The sequence below is a fragment of the Argiope bruennichi genome, chromosome X1, assembly GCF_947563725.1.
Source record: "Argiope bruennichi chromosome X1, qqArgBrue1.1, whole genome shotgun sequence".
In the NCBI taxonomy this organism is placed as follows: domain Eukaryota; kingdom Metazoa; phylum Arthropoda; class Arachnida; order Araneae; family Araneidae; genus Argiope; species Argiope bruennichi.
In genome coordinates, this window is record NC_079162.1 from 47,067,180 (window position 1) to 47,093,931 (window position 26,752).

Consider the following 26,752-nt stretch of genomic DNA (forward strand, 5'->3'; position numbering starts at 1 on the left):
AGCTCTAACAAACAAAAACACTGAGGAACATTAAAATCAATAAATAATTTAAAAAGTAGAGAAACCTAAAAAAATTATTATATATAAAAATATTTTTAAAATACGATATTATTAATAATAAATCAGTGTTGCTATTATTGAGGAGAATGGCTTGCGAATAAACTCGGATGTTAAAGAATCTTAGATAAAAAAAAACCTTCATTTCGGGCCCCAGCGCGCGTCTAACCTTTAATCCTTGCCTATGTAAGATAATGTGCTATTAGGCGTCCGTTACATTTATCATGAGATTGTGACATCTCATACACTGTTTACTGTGCTTAAATAAGGAAGAATAATTTGATCAAACTGCTGTTTTTTTTTTTTGGTTGTTTTTTTTTACACATAAATCTGTGACGCATTCTTAATCCTGTCCTCGCTGCTTTTCTGATGAGTATCATTAGGAAATCTGGTGGATCGATTGTGCATTTTTGCACAAGTTCCTTTGCCGCGATAATACCATCTGCATGAGGATTTTCTTGGACTTCCATATCACTACACAAATGTGGTTTAGTTTCCTACAGAAAATTTCCCAGCGAGTTAGTAGCTTTGACGATTTATAGAAATATGCAAGTTTCAGAATGACCCAAATTTTTGGGGGAGATAAACATATTCGCGGGATGGCTTGTAAAATGAAACAATTAATATTTTTAAAAGGATATTGCAGACGTTTAGATAATTCCCAGAGCCTCACAGTTGTTAGCACAGCTTCTAATGTAAATTGGAAAACAAAAAGGAGGGGGGGGGCTTTCAAACTTTGTTAGAAACAACATTTCGTTCTTTTTTAGAAGATATTTATATAAAAGGACTAACCGATTTTCGGAAATAATCTCCTTGTCATTACCTCTGTTAAATAAAGAGACCTAAAACAGTTTTAATTTACTTTTTTGTCTTGTTTGTTTAAATTTATGAACAAGTTTCAGGATTGAGTTTATTCATATTATGGTTTGAGATAAGAATCTTTACTACTTTAATTCTGTACTATTTGTTCAACAAAAATGAGCATTAATATATATATATATATATATATATATATATAATGTAAATATAAAGAAGCATTTCTTTCATATTGTTTCAGAATAATTTACTACTGCTCTTTTCATTAAAGTGACTTCTTGATTTCTTGCAGTGTACATTATGTATTACTTTAAGTTATTTTAAGTAAAAAAGGACAATAGGAATGAATTAAGGGGAGGACGAATTGCGGGAACCAACTTTTGCACTTACTGCACTATTATGTTGAATTTTTAGTGCTTTTTGAATGATCCTTTTCGAAATAAGCGGGATTATATATCTGCTTTTTATATATGCTTTTTAAGTGCAATTAAATTTATGCTGTCGGAAAAAGAAATTGCCATTCTGATTTAGATGAGAAGCAATCCTTGGAAGAAAAATACGTTTTGAAACTCTTCCTATAGTCTAATAACCTTTTGCGTAATTAAGATATTTGACTATATTACACTCTTTACAGGCCTTGCTTATTCCAAATACAGAGTTGTAAGGTCGTAAATTCAGCCTGCCTGTACAGATCTTTAATGATGACAGATCTTAAATTTATAAATATTGGTAGGTTTTTTTCGTTATATATCATCCAGTGAGAGATATATTTTTGAAATCCTTCCCCAGTGACGTAGCATTGAAATTACCTCTAATGTTAATAATTAGACCCCTGATTTCGAGGGAGATATCGTTTTTATGTTTTGAAACCTTTCCTGTCTGTGTTACTGTCGAAGGTCGTAAAGTGTACATGAAATTAAATATCACTACTTTTATTATCATTTGTTTCGAAGTAGTTAACCTGTCTAAACATCAACTGATTACTTTTTTTTTTATATTTTTGAATAATGCCGTCTTTTTATAACTGCGAAGTTTTAGTCTTTTTTTTATATATATTTTTATTCCATGTTTGTGAACTTATTTGTTTGGTCTTGGCTTAATTACACCTACCGTAGGAAACAAATCTTTTTATTAATTAATTTTTAACGTAAGACCAACTATATAATCAAACATAATATAATTTATAGTATTTTATATTTATTTGTGGTTTACAGTCTTAAAAAAGCTCATATGTCCTTAAATTGTATCAAAAAGAAATAAGCTATCCAAATTTTTGTCATCGTTAAATATCGTGGTTGTTTACGAAATTGAAAGAGGTACAAGTTTTGCAAAAAATGTGTAATTTTGCATTTAAAAAAATCTATTAAAAATTATACTACATTTATGCTTTTTACTAAGAGAATTGCATCTTTTTCTTATCACCAATTTTTAAGTTTTTGGTATATTTTATGATAAAAGTGGGTGATTTTAAATTTCCTATTTTCACTTTGTTGCACATTGTTCTCTACAAAAGGTGATTTTCAACATTTAGTTCATTGAAGCATACAAGTCATTTAGAATTTCGACCGTGTGCTATTATGTAAGCCAATCTGTTTTGTATCTCCACTTTTTCTTAGCGCTTATATAACCTTATGCGGAAAATAAACATTTTCCTTTCACTGCTTCTTTTTTGGCCCGGGGGGGGGGGAATCATGACCTTGTTTTAAAATTTAATAGCTACCATAACATTAGGAAATAAATAGTAAAACGGAGTATTAATTAATAACTAATAAAAACCCAATTTACAATAATAACACAACAAATTTTATTAAATTTTTTATAGTAAAATATAATATTTTTTTTCTAAGTATCGAAAAAATAGGAAAGAAGACGGATTTCTGAATGTTTTTGGAACCTCTACGTTATTTTGTACACGACCCACAGTTTAAGAAACTCAATGTTATTTGCTTTTCTTCTGTCACCAGTTGGAAGCATTGAATTATGCCTTTGCGCGAAAGCTGACATTTTATGTTTAACGTATTCATAGTTATTTCATCCTGGTATTTTTATTACAAACTGAAGATGGTTTCGTTCGGTATTTATTGATTTTTGTGCCAAAGCTAAATCTTTAGAGGAAGTTTAAGGGTTTGATGCGCACAGAAACAATTTTAACCAAGGTTTCGGATTTTTATTCAGTTCTGTTTGTTTCATACCGCATATGCTTCAGTGAATACGCCCAATTACAGAAATTGAAATATATATCAATACTTTTATCTCCATTGATCAAAACCGAACAATGCTCGTGTAAGCTGTCAGTTTAGAGTTTTGAATGGCCGAATGTCAACTGTACGTTTCTACAATAAACTGGATCCGGCAGTTTACAGACACATTAGGCTGTAGCATCTTTGATTTTCATGGGCTTGTTATTTATTGCCTTTCGGCAAGTAACACCATTATATTGTGTATGACTTCAGTGACGACGTCTAGAAATGATGCTCAGTTTCCATTAAAACCGAGCTCCTTTTTTAATACTATAGTTGTAGCAACTCGGGTTGGTTGTAGATAGAAGGTTATAAATGACTGAATCGCAGATGGATGATGTAGTGTAAGTTTCTATGCGTCTGGAGGCTATAGAAAGATCTCCTTTGGAATTAACCAAAATAGCTTCATGAAACAAAATATTATTAACTAGGGTTTGAAACTGAATTCTGTTTTTAAAAAATACCACTTATTTTTAAAGGTATAAGAATCATATGAAGGTTTTTTTTTTTTTTTTTTTTTTTTTTTTACCTAGCGTAATGATACGCCTTGTAGTTTTGCGTCTTATTGCGAACTTTAATTGATATCAACTAAATTGGTCTGTTTTATTTGATTGTTTAGTGACCACAATTTCACCAAATATCTATATTTCTAAACTATGTACATATGTATGTTCAATTTATGGCATTTGTATAAATATCTACTCAGGATTTAACAATTTAGGTAAAAATGCTTTAAATTAATTTTAATGCAAATTTTAGGTTCTACTGACGGATCCTTTAAAAATTCCTGATTTTTTTTTTTTTTTTTTTTTTTTTTTTATAAAAATTGGTTATCTTTTCCAGTTTTAAAAATGCAGTGATGCGGGATTTATTTGTGTAGATTGGATTTGTTATCTTTGGAACATTCCATATTTTACAAGCATTCTCAATTAAAACAATTTTGTAATAAGATATTGTGGTTGGTGATTTAATATGCGGTCGCTTTAGTAAGGAACATTAAAAAAAAAAAAATTACGTCTGTAAGAGTAAAGAAATATCTCACTGCTTCATTTAGTTTCAGAATCATAGCGTTGTATTTAATATAGCTGATTGGTTGTCTTTTTACTAGTCTCCCCATGTGACCAGCTGGTTCGACATAATATTGGTTACATTTGTTTCAGATAAATAATACAGATATAAGTAACTTCGTGCACATGATTTCTCCATGATCTAGCCGCCTTCAGCTACCAGTTGGTTCGCTTCTATTAATGCTCGCTAAAATTTTCAATCGAATACTTTGTGTAGATTGGTCTCTTAATAAATTCTTCAGCAAAAAAAAAAAAAAAAAAAAAAAAATTGAGTTTCGAATTTGGATAGTTATATAACTCATACTATTATATAGAAGCTTTGAGCCGTTCTGTTCATTATTATGTGTCTGATTTTCTATCAGCTTCTGCAAAATTGAACTTTAAATAAAAGTGGAAGTGATTAAACTTAATACAAATTTTTTTTTTTTGACTGAAACCAAACATGTTTTTAAAAATATTTATACAAAAAAAAAAAAAAAAAAAAAAAAACAGAATAGTTCGGCTTTGAAGTCTTATGTTTACTACAGAATAATTTTTCTAATTATACAATATTCCAAAAAAATTATTCAACAAAAAATTCTCTGATTCATCACAAAATTCAGTTTTTGGTTTTACTTTTAAAAGGATTTAAATGACAGAGATAATATTTTTTGTTCCAGTCAATAAGTATACGTCTAAAAATTATAAAATTTAAATTTTATACAGTCTTTGGTCGTTTGAAATCATATTCTGGGCACTCCAACTTTTTAATTAAAAAAAAAAAGTTTCTATCTTCTGAGATCAAAACTTACTGAATTATGAAGTTTTGAATATTACCATTTTTTTGTAAGATAGTAATATTCAGATTTTCATTACTCATTCAATTTTAGTCGGAATATAAAGGACCATTCTTTTTTGTTTAAAATTATTCGCCTTTGGCAGCCTGCTGATTCGTTGGGAATATTGGTTATATTTAATTTTCTTTATATCATGTAGATATAACAGTCCGTGATTCCGCCAAATTATTTGGCATTAAAGCCATGTTATTTTAACTGTCTCGCACATATGCTCGGTTTATTGTATACATGAGCCTTTCTAATGGAGATCAGTCCCATGACATCATGGCGCTATTAAAAACGTAAATATTCTTTTCATCTATTTTTTATAACTTCACTTTTTGAAACTCGATATTAATCAGGAACCTTGTTCTTCAGTTTTCAATGATGCAAAAAAAAAAAAAAAAAAAAAAAAAAAAAAAAATCCAAGCGATCAGATGGCTAATGAAACAATGAAAACAGTTTGAATTTCAAGGCAACAATGCAATCTATGGTTGGAAATCGATGAAGAAAAATCATCAAATCGAGCGAAAATTTGCACGGCTATTAAATTAGTATCTTGAATTGGATACATTTGTAAATTTTGAAACGATGTAAAATTTACTTATTTTATTTTTTATGTTTGGAATTTAACGCTGGAAAACGCCAAGATTCAGCATAATTTTTAATTATTGTGTCAAATTTGATGGCTATAAATCAGTCTGACTTGTAGAGCGCCAACACACACGTACACACGAATCTTTATTATTAATATATATTTCTGTTAACTGTTTCATTAAAAATTCTTATTAGCGGTTTTCAACCTTATAAGATAGCCTATAAGCTTGTTGTAAGCTTATAGGCTATCTTTATTTTATCATTACTTTGTTTCTGCTTTTCGTATATGCTATCTCTGCTGTAAATAAAATCTTCTAATATGATCCATTGGACTCTAGAATTATTAATGCAGTCATTATTTATTACGATGTTATAATAATATTAACAATACCCATCTTTGATGAGGTTAATTTAGTTATATTTACGCACCAGAACCAATACGGGATGAAGGGGGGGGGGGTTATGGAAATGGTCCTTGTAATTTAGAATTGTGTTCAGATGACGCGAACGAAACCTGAGTGAGTACTTTTATTCCAAACTTCCACGCACCTATATCAAGAGGGAATTGCCCCCTCCGTTCCTGCGGCGTATTTAAAGTGCACCAAGTCCTTTATACGACGGTTCTTCGTTGGAATCTGCTTTCGAACTAGGAAATCCTAGACTCGAAATCGAGATCTTTGCACTAGGGAACTGCGACCTCGTTGATTAGTTTTATGAAAGAATACATTAGCTTTTATTAATTTCGAAAGTACCGAGTGTTTTAATTAAATAGAAAATTTACAAAGAAATTGATTTCATGTCATAACTTCCTATTCTAACCAGTAAAATAGTCTTTGCTGTTGTGTAGTTTTATTGATACCGAAACGTATGTTTGTTCATTTAATTGAAATAAAGCTAGGAATCGATGCTTCATTTTCGTAACTGATAGTTTAATAAACCATTTTAAAATGGAGTCAAGTAGTCATGAAAAGTGCGCCGGGACAATTTAATTTTGGAATCATTGTCCCATCTTTCAGGTGGAAAAAAGGACACGACGTCACCGTACATGATATGGCATCTTGCAATTAGAGGACATACATAGTCTTTCCTGCAGTCTTGACGTCATGTTGAATTGACTCAATTTCTGATTAACCTCGTCGGAGCAACTCACGCCCATTCGAGGTAGAAAGAATGATTGTCTCTGGGACAATTGTTCTCTATTCCTCTCCTCTCGACAGCTTGGAGATAGTAACTAAGGTTGAGTCCCAATAGCCTTCACCGGCCACGGTACAGACCTTCCTGTAGGAAATTGTCTTTTCATGAAAATGGGGGTAACTCGACTACACAGTCTAAATGCGCTCATCCTGTAACCAACTACTATACCGGAATCTTCTAATCCCCATGTTTCGGGTGCTCCCTCCCCCCGATAGAATTCATTTTCTGATTAATAATGTATAGATTTACAGTTTTGCTACAAACCATTTCGGTTCTCGCATAATCCAAAACGCAAACTCCTTTAAATCCATTTTAAATCACTGTTACATCATATTCTATGCAGTTTATGACAATTGGCACTGAATGCTATTGTGTTGCTTTGAGGTTCGCTCATTATAAAACGAACGGACACGTTTATACAGACATTGCGGAAATTGAAAAATATTTTATCGTGTTATTAAGGATATGTTTTTGTTTAATGTTACCAAGAAGACAATTCTTTCAAAATATTTCATAATCCTGAGATTTTATTGAATACATTGTAACATAATGCCTTTTTTTGTATTGTTCTTCATTAAAATTTTAAAAATCTGAGAAATGCACATGCTTTTATATATACGAAAACTAACAAAACATTTGGTGTTTTTTCAGTTTAATGAAATGGCATTGTGTTATTATCCGTTTATTAATTTAAGCTTTAGTTGCAAGTGAAGATTCTGCTATAGAGATTCAGGTTTCGAAATTAATTGACGATTCACATCGCATCTGCTAATCTTCCCGGCTATTATTTACTTTCACCTTGAATTGTCTAAAGTAAACTTAATCCTGTAATATATCATATGCATTTTAATACGCCATATTTTTCCTGACTCAGAAAAGTAATTCAATTTAACGAAATTGTTAGCAGTCGTAATATCTGTCATTCTGTATCTGACATTATTCATGTCACGTTACAAAAACTGATCTTTTAATTTCAGTGTTATCATTACTAGCAATAAAATATTCCTCTCATGATACATCGAAAGGCTCAATAACCTTGAAAGGAATTCGACAAATTATTTTACACGGGTCATTTAATTTATAAAAATGTGTATAAACATATGAGAGGGGAAAGAAAAGAGGGGGAACTAATGTCATGTACAAGCTTCAATGAAATTTTAAACATTCAGGGTTTTTGAACGGTGATGTTTGCAATGGCTTAGCAAGATCTAGTGGCACTTGGTGCAGTTTTAACTTGTCTCCCTCATGTCGACCAAAATATGTAGTAAAATTAATTGAGTAAATATTTAAAAAAAAATTTAACTGTATTAGTAACGAGAACATAATATTAATTATTTTCAAACATTTTTTTATGAATTTCAAGAAGCAAAATACCTTATTATTAATAAGTCAGTTTAATGCACAATGTAAGAAATCTTTTTTCTTGGTGACAGTATTTAGAGCACACTTTATTATTAATATTCAATTTATAATGAAAACTCAATTGTTTACAGGTTTCATTCTCTTGTTTCTACTCCAACAAACTTTATTTTAATGATATTTGGAATTTCTTCTCTCTAATTTTTTGTTCAGCAAATTTTGAAATGACGTCATCAAAATCCAAATTTTTAACTACACTGTTTTCAGTTGCTAAGGAACTAGGTTAGAGGACCGTGTTTGGTTTATGAAGGATCTGAAGTAAATCTTAAGCTTGAGTTTCGAAAAATTCCTCTTACATGATGCCGACAGAAACACAATAAAGTTAAGAAAAATCTTAAATGAGATTAGGAACAGACCGTTTTCTTTCACTCACTAAACTTATAAACTAAATCATTACAGCATCGAAATCATTTGCAATCTGAGATAGTAAAAGCCCTTGTAAATTATTTGACATAATTTTTAGAGAACAAGAAGATCCATTGATATATAACCGGCAATTTTTCATCACCGGGTGTTTTGTCAGGTTGTGTCACAATTTTAAATTGGTACAAACTGCACCCAAAGCTTCCTTCTTCCTACGCCACTGAATATGTGTTAAGCTTTATTGTATTAAGAGGTAAATAATAATCAGATTCTTATAATTACTTTTCCCTGTGCTGATTTATGCACTTTCTTAAAATTTTATTATTAAAAATATTAGATAAAATGTCTCCCGTATTTAGCATTGATTGAAATCTATGATTCTTCGATGTATAGCAATTTTTGAAATTACTTTAGTCATGTTAGATTAATCCTCCGTTTTTGAAACCATATGAAGGCAATTTCATGCAGATTGCAATTCTTCTTTTCGTTCTTTGTTGTATACTGATAAATGAGATTAGTTATTGATACTAACTTCAGTAAAAGATAATTATCGCATAGAAGTCGATATTCTTTAGGAATAAAAGAAAGTAATAAACCTAAACTCAATAAGAAAATTAAAGAAATTGTCTAAAATTTGTACCCTTATTTCCAAAATTTAAAAGTTGCGTCATTCATAACCATTGTGAGTTTGATTATGAGCATTAAATTTATTCATTTGTCTAGTGAACCAACTTTCCCTTTTCTCTATATATACTTTTGTCTCAAGGTGGATAATTTATAGCTCAGACTTTGCAATGTGTTTGATGCGTAATCACCAGAAATGCATGTGTTGCAAAATTTTCATCTATATATAAAGATATGGTTGTGATTACATCACGTATATTTTTAAAATATTAATATTTTTCTAGAAGCAAATATTTCATTGTGATGCAATAATATTTTATTACTTTCTTGATTAAAATCTGTTTAGCGACAAATAAGTTCAAATTAATTTTCGCGAATGTGCTCTTCATTTGTGTTGTTTAGATCTGGATCACGCAGTGTTTCAAAGCTTCGGCTCTGCGGATCTCATTGTTGTAGCCCTTGCTGTTATTTTTCAGAATTCATGTAATTGATTGAAAAAAATATTTATTATGCTGTATATGAATTTCAATGACTGGTAATGTATCTTAGTTATAATACATATATAATTGTTTCATGTTTTCTTCAGTTGTTGTGGGATCGCAAAATTGTTACCACACCCGTCTTTCAGGTTGTAAAATGTGGTTAAGCAAATTATTTTGACTTGGGAAAAAAAATCCAGTAAATTTCACAAATACCAGTTTCGAAGGACATGTATCTCTCTTTATCTCTTTTTTGTTTTGTTTATCTTAGGCTTAATTTTCTCTTGTACCATTTTTGAGATTTGTGGCAAAATTTTCCGAATCAGAAATGTGGAGGGGATCGCGGGAGTTTTTTTGTGCTGAAATTGCTTATGGAGTGAAAAATGTCAAGAAACTGAATTATTCCATGGTCAGAACATATATTATTGAAGCGTTTGTTAATTTGAAGCACAAATATATTTCATATGCAATTAGATGAGAATTATGTTAAGTTCTCTTATCATTTTGCTTATTTTATTCCTCAAATATCCAGTTATTAACCTAGTGAATTGTGGGATATCTGCCTTGATTGGGACGTAAATTGCTAACCTATTTTATTTACTTATTATATATGGCTCTCTTTTTAACTTTCTGATATACAAAATATACAAAGGAAAAAATATTGTAGTCGTCAAAAATTCAAACTCCAGATTTTGTTGAATCTTCGCCTCGGACCTCCCCTAGTCCGAAAAACGCAATTTTGGAATTATATTTGTCTGTCGGTCTATGAGTACGATAACTCAATAATGCTTTGATTTAGATGAAATATGGTTTATGGACTTTGCACCATATTTGTAGATTTCCATCTAATTTTGAACGAAATCCATTCAGAGGAAATCAGTCCTACTGTTCAAATATTATTCAAGACAATAACTTTAAAATGAAGAGAACAAGATGAATAAAATTTGGCACACAGATTTGACATCAAAAGTATCGATGTATATCAAATTTTAAACCAAATCTGTCAATTGATTGACCGTCTGTCAGTCTGTACTTCATAAACATGTAAACGCCCTTATTCAAAAACGGATTGACTTAAATATATGAAATTTAGTTCATGTTTTTGTGTCTATAATCGTAGTTCTGTATCCAATTTTGGGTTTAATCGGTTGAGTAAAAGGCGCCTAAAATACACATTCGATTTTCTGGTATTTATATGAGCGATTAATCGCCCCCTTCCTAAAACCCCCCTAAAATCGCATTTTAATAGGTTGTTTCTTAACTATTGTTCGCCAGCGGCATACGGTTAATAATGATACAAGTACATTTATTACAGCATGCCAAAAAGTTAAAATTTATCGTATATAACCTTCTTAGGCTTAGATTTAAAGGGATTTTAAGTTTGAATTTTCTAGCAGATTTTCCTGTAAAATTCTTCGCTGTTTAGTGAGCAAACATACGAATGAAAACAGCCATCTGGGCCATTTATTCTTGTAAGTTCTTGCATTAACGTTTTGGTGAATGTTTCAGTTTTGCTTTTTGATGTGCCTGTTTTCACTTGAATAACCAGTGAAATTATTATAATTGTATGTAACTGTGTAGTGTATCTGCTTTTGAAAACAGTGATAAAGTTATTGTTTCTGAATGCAGAGTTTGAAATTAAAGTTTAAAAAAAAAATGCGCGAACGCCATTATTCGTTGCAGCATTTTTTTAATAAACAAATTTTAAAGAGAATGATTTCGAAAAATATCTGTATTTTAAAAACGCATAGATAGAAAAGGTGCTTTGTAGTCATTTCAGAAGCTATTCTAAAGGGGGAGAGAAAACGCAACGAATAATTTACTTATAATTATTTATAATTTTACTTAGCTTCTCTTTGTCTTTTTTACGTTTAGTTCACAAGTTTATTGATCTGGGAAGGAAAACAACATGAAAAAGAAAATAACTGTAGTTGGCTCGTGGTTTGTTTTTTCCAAAAAGAAAATTTTTGGGAAACACAGACTTTGGGAGGAACAAAAATTGTGGTTTGGAAATGCGCTTTGTATGCAAAGCTGTTTTCGGCGACGACAAAATATGAAATTGTCAAGGATATCTATTTTCGGCCCCTCCCATTATTCAAGAAATTTTTATTCTTTCATAATTCTGCTTATTTAGATTTTAATTATAAAATGTAATTATATTATGTATTTAAGAAATGTAATTAATAATATATGTAATATGTAATTAAGAAAAAAATCGTTTTTTTCCCAGTGTTTTGCTACCTTTTTGTAAATCCAAAAGTTATGATCTTTATAAAAGTTATGATCTAGTAATATTTAATATTAATATTTAGGAATGCCTTGCATGACGTCTAGTATCTTTTTACCTATACAAATGGTAATTAATTTATATATCCATAGGATACCCTATTATTTTATATTAAATTTATTCATGTCCTTGAATGCCATGCAAACGATTCAGGCAAATCATCTGCAGAAGCACGTCCTTTTTCTAAGAATTAAAAATCTGAAATTATTAACCTCTTGTGGTGAAAAGACGCGCCAAGCACGTTCAGATGCTTTTGTCACAGAATTGTCAAAGCCTTGCTGCACACATCAACAGCCAATTGTCACAGAAGAAAAATGATGTTTGCGATCTATCTTGTTTACCAGAACAAAATTTAGAGGAGCAGCCCTAGGTCAAAAATTAATTCATTTAGAAGATATAAATCTTTTTCCGATTTCTATAAGATATCGGATGCTTTGTGTGGCCTAGCAGCGAATTACAATGGATTATTTTGGCACACGCACCTTTGCATTTCTTGCCATTGCAAATGTTTAAATGCTACTGTGTTATATGAATTTATGGATAGTAATAATAATAATAATAATAAAAGCACACTGTATTCTATAATGGTAATGATTTATTTTAGCTCAACTTTTTTTTTTTATTTACTGTGTAAAAATGAAGTAATAGTTCGATTTTATAAATACTATAATAACGAAGTAAGCTTAATGAAACATATAGGAACATGTCTAATTATGCTTGATAAAGTAGAAATATCTTAAAATTTTATAATTCATAGAATTTGGATTTTTTATCTTGATAACTAAAATTTTTTTTTTAAATCTGCCTTTGGCTCCTTTTTTTCACAGTGATGCTAGGTAATTGGCCAGGCTGCCTAATCGGAAATCCGCAACTGAATTTCACATTGGAATCTTTGGATAATTTTTGTAGGAAATTTCTGTATCTATATAAATCGTTCCTTGGTGTAGGCCATTTGAGATTGAATGTTGATTTAGTATTGTTGAGCGATTTCTTTAAAAATAGGATTTAAAAACAAGTCTGAAAGTCATTAAAAAAAACACTCTGCAATCTATGTCATTGTTTGCAGATTATGAAATTGCTTTTGTTGAATTTTTGGAAATGCTGACGAAAAACACTTGTTATTTTAATCAGTGCTAGGAAAATAGTTGTCTTCTTAAAATTAAAAGTAATGTATATATATTTCTTCATTTTTGTTTAAAAGTGAAATTTATCTGAATGTTGAGTTTCAAGAAGTTCATTAATTTTGAAAGATATAAATTTTATATTTTATAAAAGTTAATGAAATCCAAATTTAACAATTTTTCTTTTGAAATTTTGTGTTTCATTTGTGCTTATCTTTCAGTGGGATTTCTTTTGGATTCTAATATGTAGTTTTATGTTTTTTCTTACAAAACTTTAAAATGTTATGAAATATTATTGTGTGCTATGTCTTGCAAAAAGAATGAACAGAACACCTATTAAATTAGGAGTATTTTGGATTGCATTTCTTACCATCACTTATTTTTTCGTGACTTAATGTTCTACAAAAACATTTTATTTTGTCTCAGTTTGAATTTATTGGAATTATATTTTGTTGTACAAGTAAAACGAGGCCTGTGTTTAATGTAAAATCAGAATATTGAATTTTTTTTTGTGTGTGTGTGTTTTCCCCCTTTCTAACTTTTTTAAAACGTGAGCGAATAGTGTACTTGGATGATGAAGGAGGCTAGAAAGCATTCAAATATAATTTAAATGTGAAATATTTTTAAGTATCTCGTTTTCGTATGAATACAGCAGTGAGACTTCTACATCGTCGTTCATCTTATCAGTGTATTCATTTCATTACACACATTCATTATTATCACAAGTATATTATGTGTGATGTATAAAACAGAGTGGGAGAAAAAAAAATTCAATTCTCAATGGTTTTTTAAAAAATTAGAATTTAAAATGTAATGTCATAGCAGTTGAAACTGTTTCTTTCTTTCTTTTTTTTTTCTGAAAGAAAATTTAAATTTGAATGTATCTTCACAGATCTCCTTAAAATGAAACGAAAAGCTTTCATGGACTATAACATTAAAACTAATCAGTTAATTTCTGTCTATTATAGTAAAATAATATGAAATCTCACAACATATCCTGCAATAAGGATTACATTTTGTTATATGTTTTGTGATAAAAAAAATTAAGAAAAAATATATCATAAAAGTGCTGCAGCTATCATTGCGATAGTTTATATTAGTTAAAACTAATTTTATTGCTATTGATTTACTTGTTACCTTTTGAATTCTCTTATAATATCGTTAATATGTTTTTATTTACATTTGGTATTTAGTGAATTTCATCTTATAACTTTTGTAGGATGTTGGATGAATCTGACATGCAGGAATGCATTCTGTCACGTGGTGAGAATGCAAAGTACCAAAAGATCGATTCTAATTCACCCAGTGACAAACAAGAGCGAACTACTCTGAAAGTATTTCTTAGCAATGGGAATTCTAATATTGTCAAGTTTGGTGAAACTACTGCTGTAAAGGTAATAATTTTTAACATTCTAATACTAGTTTGCTGCTGTTTCTGATTGGGGGGGGGGTTACTACTTGAAGAGTAAATATTTGTCATTTTATGCTATGTGCATCAACGAAAGCTTTCTTTGGTGCCTTTTGGTAATGTAACTGTATGCACATAGTTCTAAATTAAGTCTGAGTTTTAAGTTGTTATTGTGTTTTATGCTTTAATTAGATTTTTAATGGCTAAATTTAAAAAGTTGATCGGCAGCTCCTATGAGCATGGACAATCACAATAGTAATGAATGAATATGAATGTTTGTATATTTGTAATGACTATTTAATTTCATGGAATAAAAAAAAACGCCTTTTAAACTGGTTAAGAAAGGATATTTGTGTGACTGTCATTAAAAAAAATTTTTTTTTTCTTCTCTTCTCTGTTGTTGATGTTAAATGATGTATTTCTAAAAGAGAATTATTTTTTACTCGGATACATTTTATTTGTATTTTTGAAGGTGAAAAAAAAATGCTATAATTGAAATAGAAAGTGACATCAGATTATAAATTGTTGTTTCAGAATTTAATGTTATTGGGTTTAAGAATATTTTTTATTTATTTTGTTAGTGCTTTCCGATGTATCAAATACAAGTAAGTTTTATACATGATTTCTTGAAATTTCGCGTAGATTTTAAGAGCTGCCTTTGGTTTTAAAATTCTTAACAATTATAGCAATTGTTTTCTTTTTGTTTCGCTTTCAAAACGTCCTGAATAATAAGCAGTTTTATTAAGATATCTGTGGTGCCTTTAGTTTAATTAGAATATCTGTAGTGCCTTTAGTTTAATTTAATATCTGCTATGCCTTCATGATTTTTAAAGAAGAATTATTATCGAATGCATGGTTTAGAAAATTGGATGACAAATTCACTGCACATAATACTAGTTTGAGTTAAAGAATTTCACTGATGTGTATTTTTTTGTTGTCTTCTCATATTATGGGGGAAATCCAATTACTGGTCGAATGAATATTGCAGTGAACTTTGTTTTTGCAAACCATGCATTCCTAAAAGGGTTTTGTCCCAATTTGTTTTTCATTAATTACTTAATACAATAATAAATTCGTAGCAATATAAACCATAACATTCTATTTGTCTGGTTTTTTTTTTTTTTTTTTTTTTTTTTTATTACTATAAAAAACTTGAAGTAATATTTTTATGTTCATTCGGCTTTATTTGACATCCGATTTTGGAGGAAATTTTCTTGAGATATGTCAGTTTTACTGTTTTTGTATTGAATACAGACAGCATGGTTGACTTATTCCTGGCTTCCTTTAAAAAGTACGCTGATATTCTTACAACAGCCTGTTATTTTGCAGGATGTTATAGATGTTGTTACGAAGCGTCTTTCTGAAACGCCCCGTCCATATGAATCAGTATTTGGTATTCGACTTTCACATACTCCTTCCAATGAGTTGTACTGGCTGCATTCAGAGGCTGGGATGTACCAAATCCTTGAAAAGTATTCGTATTATCCAATTGATGAATGGAGGTAAGTGAAACAGATTCTCTTTGAATTTCTAATGTGTATGTAAAATCGGATTACTATTTTTCTGACGGGTTCATTAGGTTCAAAAAAATTGTATTCGTTAAATCTGGGATTATTCTTAATGTCGGGGTCCAAAAAAAAAAAAAAAAAAAAAAAAAAAAATCTGCATTTACTTTATGGAACAGCTCCAATGATAAATGCGCAAAAATATCCATTGTTAGAAATAGTACACATTTTATTCGGCTGCTAAAAATACTACGAATATTTTCCCACTTGTTAATTAAAAAAATTTAAGTATGCACTGAGTAATATTTGACAATGTCCTTGGTTTTTGACTTGAAAAAGTTCATTTTCGACTGTGATGAATTGTTCCACTTGGTCAAATTCAAAACAGAAAGAGGAATGACTTTCACTAATTCTTATTTTCCTCAATTTTTCAGCTCATTTGACAAAAGCTTTTTTAATTTCTGCTCTTTGTTTAATAATTGTACTAAAGTCGGCGTAGAAACTTCAAGGCGTTTTGTGGTTTAACACTCTTGTCAAGTTCGTGTAAAATGTTAAGGTTTCCACTCTAAGAAATTCATTTTTATTTCCTGCAATCTGCTATGTTTTACATTATTTCAAAAGTTAAATGTTAAACTTCAATCCAATACACCTCACTTCTCTGCGTTATGAAATGGGAAGAAATAAAAAAGGAATTTCCTGTATATCACGTGATAAGTTATACTCACTACTCATCTTATCCGGACAAGATGTATACTATAGTCATTGGAAAAGCAATCTAATATTTTTTTTATCCAAACTGACAAAAAAAAAAAAAAAAAAAAAATTCGGCTGGGGAAATAATTTGTTAATTCGGGGATTTATTATTCGTTAAATAGGGAAATTTGTCTTCATTTTAATCAAGGGGGAAAAAATTAATTAAATCATGAAATTCGGTGAATAGGGAATCTTGAAATCTGGAACCGATGCGTGTATATATATGTAATGATATTTTTTAATCTAATTTAAATTCTAATTAATTTTTTTAAAAATTAGTCAATGCTACTTTATTCTAAAATTTTCTCATTTCCTGATCCTCCAAATCCCACTTTTTAAAAATTTAATTATTTATAAGACTCGCTCTAAAAATTCGATGACAATCGCAATCCTCACGCTGCAAGCAAAGGGGTGAATATCCCTAACGCCTACGTCATACCTTCCAAAGATACTTAAGATTCGCTTTCCTCGACATGTGTCTATTGGCGCAGCATGGCCAATTCTGGCCTTTGCACACACACACAAAAAAACCTAACCTCGACATGTGTCAAAGAAATCCCTAAAAGAATCTCTTAAAAGCAATAAGGGGAAAATTTCTCACTCTTTCTGCTTGTGTTTCTGTGTGAAAGGATTCAAGTCACAAAATATTTCCTCCCGTGAAAAAATAAATTCCAAATTTGTTTTCTTCTCAGCTACTCATCAGCAAAACTCTGTTTTGTGTATATAATATACAGGATGATTAAAATTTAAATATCCCTGTTTGGGATACTTTAATTTACCTGGTGAGAGAACCAGTTGACGTTAAACCTTCATATTTGGAGGATGTACATTTCAGGCCATGGGAAATTGATTGGTGCAATAAAATAAATTAGTTCAAAAAAGGCTGCTATGTGAAATGTGGCGCTGTCATTGGTTTAAGGTAAAGAATATGAAATATGACACCATCTGTAAAGGACAGAATACAAGATATCTGTAATAAACTCCATTATTGGATTACTAACGCACAAATTTCGCTAGCTAGATGAAAATTCGAATATTTGATATTGCGGGCTACACTTGAGAATAAAATTTTCATAATAGGCTAAGGCGTACAGGTTTCTAACATTCTTAGGCCAGGACAATGGTTCTCTCTTTGCCGGAGCATGTATTGCTACTAAATTTTTTTTTCTTTTTACTAAAACAACAATAACGTTGCTAAAGCGCTTCGCGTATACTGAGGACAGAAATAGTTGCGCACGGGTCCAAAAGCACATTACACTCTACGGTAAATGGTCAAATGTTTCGAGGAAACAGGCAGCTTTGATGTTAAAACAGGCAGTGGACGTAAAACGCGGATACCGCAAGTGGTTGAAGACGTCGCAACCTCTGTCGTTGAGCAAGCCATTTCGAACACAGCAGGGACATGTAGTGAGCGCACCGTATCAAGGCAACTGGAGTTGTCATACTCTACAGTTCGGAGGTGAATGCTGATAGCAAGCCCATCCGCATAAGATCCATCGCTTGCAAGAGTTAAAACCAGCTGATAACGGTGCTTTAACTTTCTTGGCATGGATGGAGGTGGAACAGAATTGGCAGTGGAACATCCTATGGACCGCTGAGGCTCACTTTCACATGTGTGGAACAGTGAATATCCAAAACTGCCGTATCTAGTCCACTGCGAATCCTCACCAAGTTCAACAAATGTCCTTGCATTCTCGCCGCATGTTACCAAACAGGGATACTTTAATTTGAATCACCATGTATATAACATGGATGTGATGATGTATCGCAAGAATTTATCCAAAAGTCTGATAACAAATTAGAACTCTGGAAAACCAATTTCCTGAAACCTGAGTCGTAATTTGATTTCAAAGTAATAAGCCTAAGTGAAAAAAAAAATCTGAATTAACGTAAAAGCTCATATTGAAAAACATTGCAATTGAAATTACTAAAAAAAAAAAAAAAAAAAAAAAAAAAAACCTGCAAGTAGAGTTTTATTTGATTCAGTTACTTTGTACTCTTCCAATTACAATAAAAGTTAGGGCGCATAGAATATAAATAAAATTGGTCGATTATTAAATGATATTTATTATTGCATTATTAAATGTTATATATTTTTTCATATAATGAATTTGCTTGTTAAATAATTTATCTTTTTTGTCATTTATCTTTCTTGTGCATCATTTATTTTAATATTCTAAAAACTATGTTTAATGTTCCACATAATTGAAGCATTTTATTGCATCTTTAATGCACAAAACTGACACCCCTTGAGTAACCTGGAAGTTTTCATATATGGAATTGAATGATCCTGTACATATTTCCTCAATAAAGCATTTACTGATAAGGCCAAAGCGAATTATTATATTCCTTGCTGTCTATTACTATCTGATTTTTTTTTTGTCATATTTAAAATAGTCGCAAATTCCCTAAGAATTTCCATATGATCTTAATTTTTGTTTCTTTGAAGATGACTGAATCTTAAGTGACTTTCTTTTACCATCCTTTTCAATTTCTTGTACACGCACAAATTTAACAATTCAAAGTTTTAAAAATAATTATTTTTAATTTTCATGCTCTTATTTTATCTTTTTGTAGGTTTGAACTGCGTGTTAGATTTGTTCCTAAAGATTTAAGAGATATGTATGAAAAAGATAAAGCGACATTTTTGTATTTTTACGAGCAAGTAAGTGAAGTTGCTACTAGTTTAATACTGTTTATATTAAGCTTGATTCTGTCTGTTGATATTTTCTCCAACCTTTAATGTTTGAATAATGTTAATATTTTGCATTACAAAAGAGCATATCAGTAACTTGGAAGAAAAAAATGTATCACAGAGCACATAAGTTTTTAATTGTAGTGATGTTTAGAAAACTTTATTTGGGATTTCGAAATTCAAACTAAACATTTCTTTTCAATTGGAATCTGTTTCTGGGTCAAGCCAACATTTTCCTCCCTTAAATTCTGGTATTAACTGTGTGACCAGAATCTATTTTAAAACAGATGGGATGTGGCATCGAGGTCCAATTCCATCTAATTTCTGCCCTTTACATCAGCTTGGAACATGCTATAATCTATTCTACATCCTGTCACAGTTGTAGTTTGGGAATTTGGATGAGGGGTCTGCCAGCTGTGTTGTCATCAGATTAATGCTCAAAATGACGTGGTCCATCCCCTCATGTTGTTTCCAAATTAGATGTTAATCAAAGTGCATTAAATTAACTCAGACTTCATCTGAAATCTATAAATCTACCCTTTGCATATTGTATGTATTGTTTTCTGTGGATGCCATTATTTAGATATACAGATATTGAAAATTTGTTGTTTGACATTTTTATAACTATTTCTTTTTATCACTGAAGACGTTTTAATAGTTAATAGAATTGCTTAATCTCATAGCATTTATTGAGAGAATTTCTATTATTATGTTTAAATATTTTATATGAAGATGAGTTTTAATTATAACTTCTCATGTTCTTTTGTTAATTCTTCTATGTATTGCCCTTAAGTAAGTTGTTTCATTTCTTATTGCAAAACAAACACATTCTTTTTTGTTCAGTTATTTAGAGGACTTTCATGCATTTCGCATAATTTTAACCCTCCAGGGTAAATGCCGAATATGTGAGTTTGCATTGAATTCTCTTCAGGGCTGAATGCCCAATATGTGTAATTGCATTGGACTCTTCTGGTTCGAATGCCGCATATCTTTGCTTACGTTGATTCTCCTCAGGGCAAAACAACACATTCTTGCGTCGGACTTTCAGAAAGAAATTATTTTTTTATAAGATGGCGTTATTAAACCATGTTTTTAGCAAAAGATTGATTCGCTTTGTGAGGTCAGATAAGGGTTGACCAAGTGTCCGTGAATCATTAGATTTTCTCATATATAAGCAGAGACCCTTCTTTGCTAATCTAAAAGGAAACATGCTGATTTTACCTCATCCTCTATCTTATGCGAAGAGGTTAAAAATAGTAAATTCATCTCTCTTCTTAATGGACTTTATGCAGTTGATTATTGTTAATAATAATTACTATTATTTTTGTATGGCAAGCAAAAAGATTTTTTGCTGTATAAAATGACTGCTTATGTATAAAATTTGGCAATTGAAAGTTTAAGAAAATTATTTGTCTTTCATTGGCTGTATTTAATTTTATATGTATTTATTTCAGGTTAAAAATGATTATTTGAAGATCAATAACAATATAGATCAAGATTTAGCTATTCACTTATGCTGTATAGAAATCAGGTAATATCATTAATTTTTCTTAAATAAAAATAATGGATTATAAAGTGATTGATTTACCTTTATAATGTTTAAGACTGACCTTTAGCTTTTCATACCGCTATTTATTTTTTTTACTAGGTGTGCTATTATCTGATGTTTTAGGATTTATTGAATAGAATTTTTATATTCTGCCAATTCTGAGATTTCTGTGGATTTTGGTGAAATTTCAAATTCCTTTATTAATGAGGTTTTGGCTGTATGAATTAGCAATAATTTTGAAATGTTGTGTGCTAATATCAGGCCATTTATTTTGCAATAATGCATTAATAACATTACTAAAACAGGCCAAAAACAATTAGTTTTAGAGTTTACTTGAATAAGTTAAAAGCTGCATTTATAGAGATTGTATAATAAAATTTATTATATGTATGTGCCCTATGGGAGCAGACAGGAGGAAAAAAAATATAAAAGAATATTGAGAAAAATCTAACCGTGAAACCTTCACAGATTTACATTAAAGATGCTAAAACAAAAGTAAATAAATTATAAAAGGTGTATCTAAATTTATCTAAAAAGTTCCACTAAATATAAATAAACACAATTTTAAATTAAATAATTAATATTACCTCTCTAAAATCAGTCGGAGAGTCCCCCCCCCCGACTTTCTAGTGCACTTATACAATCTAGCACCTTCTTCCGCATTTTCTAAGCGTATAACAGGCTGGGGTAGTGTGTGTGGAAATTGGCAAACTTTCGAAGATCAAGCGTTTCGCTAACGTGAATATCTTTTCCTTACGTTAATGGTATAGAATGATGTGTTTCGCAATATAATGAAGAAAACTGAGTATGTATATTTTAGACGCTTTCCTTTTCACCGACTGCATTCAAATTTTCTGCAATTTTAGCCATACATCCGCGTACCAAATTTATCTAATTGGTTTCATATTTGACTTATGTTCGCGATTATATAGACCTATAAATGGTTAGTTCTTGATACAGATTTGGTTCAAAGTCTAACACAAATATACAATTTTGATGATAAATCTGCATAACAAATTTCATCCATATAGCATTTTGTGCTGATGAACATGTTAAATGCTTACTGCTAAATAAATGAGTGTGACTACATTTGGTTTGGAGGTCGGAAACACTTTCGAACGAAGAGAGGGAAATCCACGGGGAGTGTAGCTGGGATAGACAATCATGTGGTTCATAATGATGTAGTCAACTTTGTAGATGTAATTGTGAAAAACGTCTGCAGTGGGCAATGTAATTGTTCTCTCCGTGCAATTTCCCTCCTCTCTCTGAATAGAGTCCCTTGGTGAATTGATTTTTTTTTGTGAGTGTTTGTATACCTGACATTATTGACATAAATGACTTTTATGAACATTATCGGGAAGCCCTGCAACATTTTAACCCCACACACCTGTGTAGTTTCAAATTTAATGTTACTGAATTTTAAATGATTGTCATAATTAATTTACTCCTTTGGTGGCCTCAAATGTTATTTTTGCTGCATAAATAGAAAATTGTGACAATTTGATATATTCGATTTATAAGCACATTAATAAGATATATTTTTAGCTAAAATTATGCAAGCTTATTTAATTTATTTGTGTTTTTAATTCATAATAGTTTGGATGTGTCAAATCTGTTGATGTGGTAATTTTTGTTATTGAATAAGGATGTAATGTGTTTTCATGTAGTGTCATTAGGTTATTGTGGATATTGTGTTTATCTAGTTTAACGTTCGGTTACTAATTGTTTAATTAATCAATACATTTAACAGCACCTCTGAAAGGAAGGAGATAAATTGAAATATAAAAACGAATAATTATATCGATTTACTCAGATACATCTCTTCTTATCAGTTAAAAATGGAAGTGACAAATTTACTTTATTTTAAATGGTGAATCAACCCTACAGTTGATGAGCATAAAATCGAAAATATATCTTAATGCATTTATTAAAAAAAACAATATGAAAATAGCCTGCATATATTGGGAAATTTTTAAGAATATAAAATTAAGAAAGTAAATAAAAATAATCTTGACTCACAGCACTCTCTTTGTTAGGAATTAAAGTTTAAATCATTGAAATACAGTTTAGTTTCTTAAATAAAATGCATTTCTTTTACCAAATAACTAATTAAATATATTAAAGATAGATGCATGTGAGATAGAGTAATGTCATGAAACTTGGAGGACATAATGATTTTTTTTTTATTTATGCTACTAAATAGGAAGTCCAAAGGATAATTATGATTCAAAGCATTATTGAAATTCTCAACATTATTGATTTTTCCTGTCTTATTACTGCCTATATTATTAATATGGTGTGTTTGATTTGTAACTGCATATAAATATGGAGATGTGCATCTCATGTATTATGAACTGGCTTATTTAAAATGTCTGACTTTTGATGATAAAACACTTCATTTTTCAAGATATGTGAGTCTAAAGAAGATAAAGGATGACTGCAAACTAGCTAGCATATTCTTTTCACTTGATATAAATTCTCTTTAGGAAAATGTTTATTAGATCATTTTTTACTCAACCTGTGTTTATCCATTAGTGTTATTTTAAAGTCACAGCTTGTTAATTTCTTGTTGACATATATGCTAAAAATTTAAACTGTTTCATTGAAACATCATAGCTATTTAACTATCTGAGACTAGAAGAAAGCAATATTCGGGCACCAAATTCACTTCCTCTATAATTTGGGGAAGGGGGGGGGGATTGTGTTTTGCTGATCCTGAATAATATGTCTTCCTTCATTCTTTTTTTTTTTTTTTAAATTGTTGTTTTTCATTTCTAGGCGATTTTTTAAAGATATGACCCACGTAGCTTTGGACAAAAAGTCTAATTTTGAGTTCCTAGAAAAAGACGTTGGATTACACAAGTTCCTTCCGTCACCTGTGATAACTAATAATAAAGTATATATTTCTCATTTTAAATTTTTTAATCAGTTGAATTGTTCTTACTGTAGTTTTATTTTAAAAAGGGATATTTTGATTTAGTTCCTTCAGAAGTATTGTGAAATTAATACATGCACCACCTTTACATGTTTAAGTTTATGAAATAATTATTTTTTAAATAGTGAATTTCAAAATTAATTCATAAACTGTTACTTGAAAATTGTATTGAGTGGTGAGATATTTCGTACTTTACTTTCATTTCTCCTAAAATTTTATTAACTTTTGTATACTTGATTTAGAATTTCCAAATTCTTCCAAAAAATTTGGTAATTCTTGAAATTTCCAAACATGCACTGGTTGATTCAGAAGTCCTTGGGCATTAAGTTATGCATACGAAACATCATTTTGGCAGTAAAACATAGCATCACAAACAAAAAAAAAGTGATCATTACAGGGAGCTCTTTGCCATAGAAATGAGCAAAAGGGATGTTCTAAATAAAATGTACAACACAGATTTAGTGGATTGCAAATCCTCAGTAGTTTAATGCCACAGATACATGAATATCAATGTGCAAAGCTTGTAGCGCTCTTTGGATGGGGATTTTTGCGCTTTAAATAACTCCATAGGCTTGTTATTGATACTAGATCCAACTTGCCATTGTATCTGTAATAATACATAATGATTTGTAATGTTATTTTTCCTGCAATTGTTTTGTTATTGTGAATTTGTTTTCCATTAAACCTGTTATGCTCTTCTGGTGTATGCCATTCTTTTATGTATTTCATTAGCTGAAAGTCTTCTAAGCAGTTGCTCATTGCATTTATAGATCCATGCTCTGTTAAAAATTGATATCTTATAACTTGATTTACTCTTGAAGTTTGTCTAATACCTTTGAAACAACTGCTTATAAAATTTCAGGGGGAGAAAAAAAGGCATACTCTGTCCTAGTAAATTCAGTGTGATGTTTAATGTTGGAATAATTTGGTATCTGGGTATTAGCCATTCTTTTTAAAACATTAAATGAAGTTTTCTTTCGATATTATCCGCGATGCATTATGTTTTCTTATAAAATCTCCCTCCCCTCCTATATTTATAGTATGTAATATAGAAGGGATGGAAATCAATCTTGATTTTACATCTTAATTTTATATATATATATATGTAAGCATTATTTTATGTGAAGCAGAATGCAGTTTGAAGACAGTAAAGATACTTTTAATTTCGTGACGTCGTTTTATTTCATTTTGAAGAAGCAGGCATATGTACAAGCGATGAGCACACAGAACGACACAGAAAAGGAATGAGGAAAAAACTCTTGGACATTTTATCCCTGGTCTTATATAACCTATGATTTTGATATGGAAAATATTTCTTTACAGTGCTAATGTATTACGAGATTTCGATAGGAATTTTCGTTACACGCGTGGACAAGGTAGGGGAAACACAGGGAGATTTTTTAAAAAAGAATTTGCCTCATCAGCAGTATTTTGTCTCTTCACGTGGAGTGTGGGAAAGTTAGTTTTAGCTGATTCAGCAATTTAACAAAGCTTCTCTTGAATTAATTAAGTAGAGACAGTGGAATTGGATCACGAAATAAGAGAATATTTTAGAATGAAGTTACTATAGGCTAAATTAAGATAAAATCTTGAAAATTGATTAAATTGAAATTGGAGTTAAAATATCATTACATATATACATGTTGATTAAAGCATCCTCCTGCCATGTTGCTTTTACTTCAGAAAAATACAAGTGAATTTAAAGTAAATTCAGATTTTGGTTAGCTTAGTGAGGGGTAAAAGGAATTTATCAAGCTAGTATGTTTGAATCAGGAATATTATATTTTTGTGATATTCACATCCAAAAGAACATACTTTGTGTTTGAAATTTACTTTTATTTAATCATGTAGAAAAGTACCATACTTTCTCAATTATTTTAATTTAGTAATCAAATAATTCTTAGATGAATTCTTTTACATTTTAATTACATTTATTTGCAGCCAAAAGCACTTCGCAAAATGATCCAAAATCAATTTAAGAGGTTTGCTTCTTTGTCAGAAGTTGATTGCATGTTCATGTTTCTTGATATGGTTCATCCTGTTGTGAAATATGATAGAGAAACTTTCAAGTGTGCTTTAGGGGTAAGTTCAGGTTTTGTGTGGATGGAATACTAGATATTTCTTTTTATATTTTCAGTATTTTCTTAAAGCATAAATAGAAATACTACTTTAATTGTTTGGATGTACGTGTTTTTTTTTGTGCTTATAATCTGCGTGCGTTGTTATTGATTTTTTTTAACAATTATTTTCTGTTAAACAGACAGGTTGGAGTGTTCCAGTAGAGCTTATTGTCAGCGCTGATGCAGGAATAAGTTTCCTTACAGATCCTAATGCTGCTGTAAGTATTTTGATTCTTTATTAGGTTTTCTTCGAAGTTAATGATGTGTGAAACGAAGATTAGCTTTTTTACTATACTAATTTTTAAATTTTTTTATTAAAATGAGATTTTTTTTCTAGAATTTAAATTATTTATGTAACACGGGTGCTTTATATTATCCCAAACTTTGTCATTTCTGGAGCAACTACAGTACAATCGTGTTCAGTGATAGTTAGCGATATTAAATAAACTTAGTACATGACATGTATATTTTGTTGCTTCTCAATAAACCATTTTAGTATTGCTCCTTACCTAAAAATCATTTCAACTTTTATATATTAAAGCTTAAGTGATTTGCTAATTCAATCAGGAAGATTGTTCATTTATAAAAATTGAATTAGTCTTCGCACATTACCTTGTTTATTTTAGAAGTTCTGTATCTTGAACTACTAAATTGCATCCAAAAAGTGCTAGTTCAATTAGTTTAAAATTTGTGGAAAGTTTGAAAAAA

General features: G+C 30.2%; 1 protein-coding gene across 6 annotated transcripts in view; it reads left to right on the top strand.

Moving 5' to 3' along the window:
* Window positions 1-26,752, top strand: part of LOC129958259 (focal adhesion kinase 1-like) — a 104,693-nt gene that overhangs the window by 44,828 nt on the left and 33,113 nt on the right. For all 6 annotated transcript variants that reach the window (XM_056070575.1, XM_056070578.1, XM_056070576.1 and 3 more), the window contains 7 exons: window positions 14,299-14,473; window positions 15,817-15,989; window positions 19,323-19,410; window positions 20,895-20,971; window positions 23,768-23,885; window positions 25,866-26,006; window positions 26,185-26,262. In XM_056070575.1, the coding sequence (XP_055926550.1) occupies window positions 14,299-14,473; window positions 15,817-15,989; window positions 19,323-19,410; window positions 20,895-20,971; window positions 23,768-23,885; window positions 25,866-26,006; window positions 26,185-26,262 (850 nt within the window). The remainder of the gene's footprint in view (window positions 1-14,298; window positions 14,474-15,816; window positions 15,990-19,322; window positions 19,411-20,894; window positions 20,972-23,767; window positions 23,886-25,865; window positions 26,007-26,184; window positions 26,263-26,752) is intronic.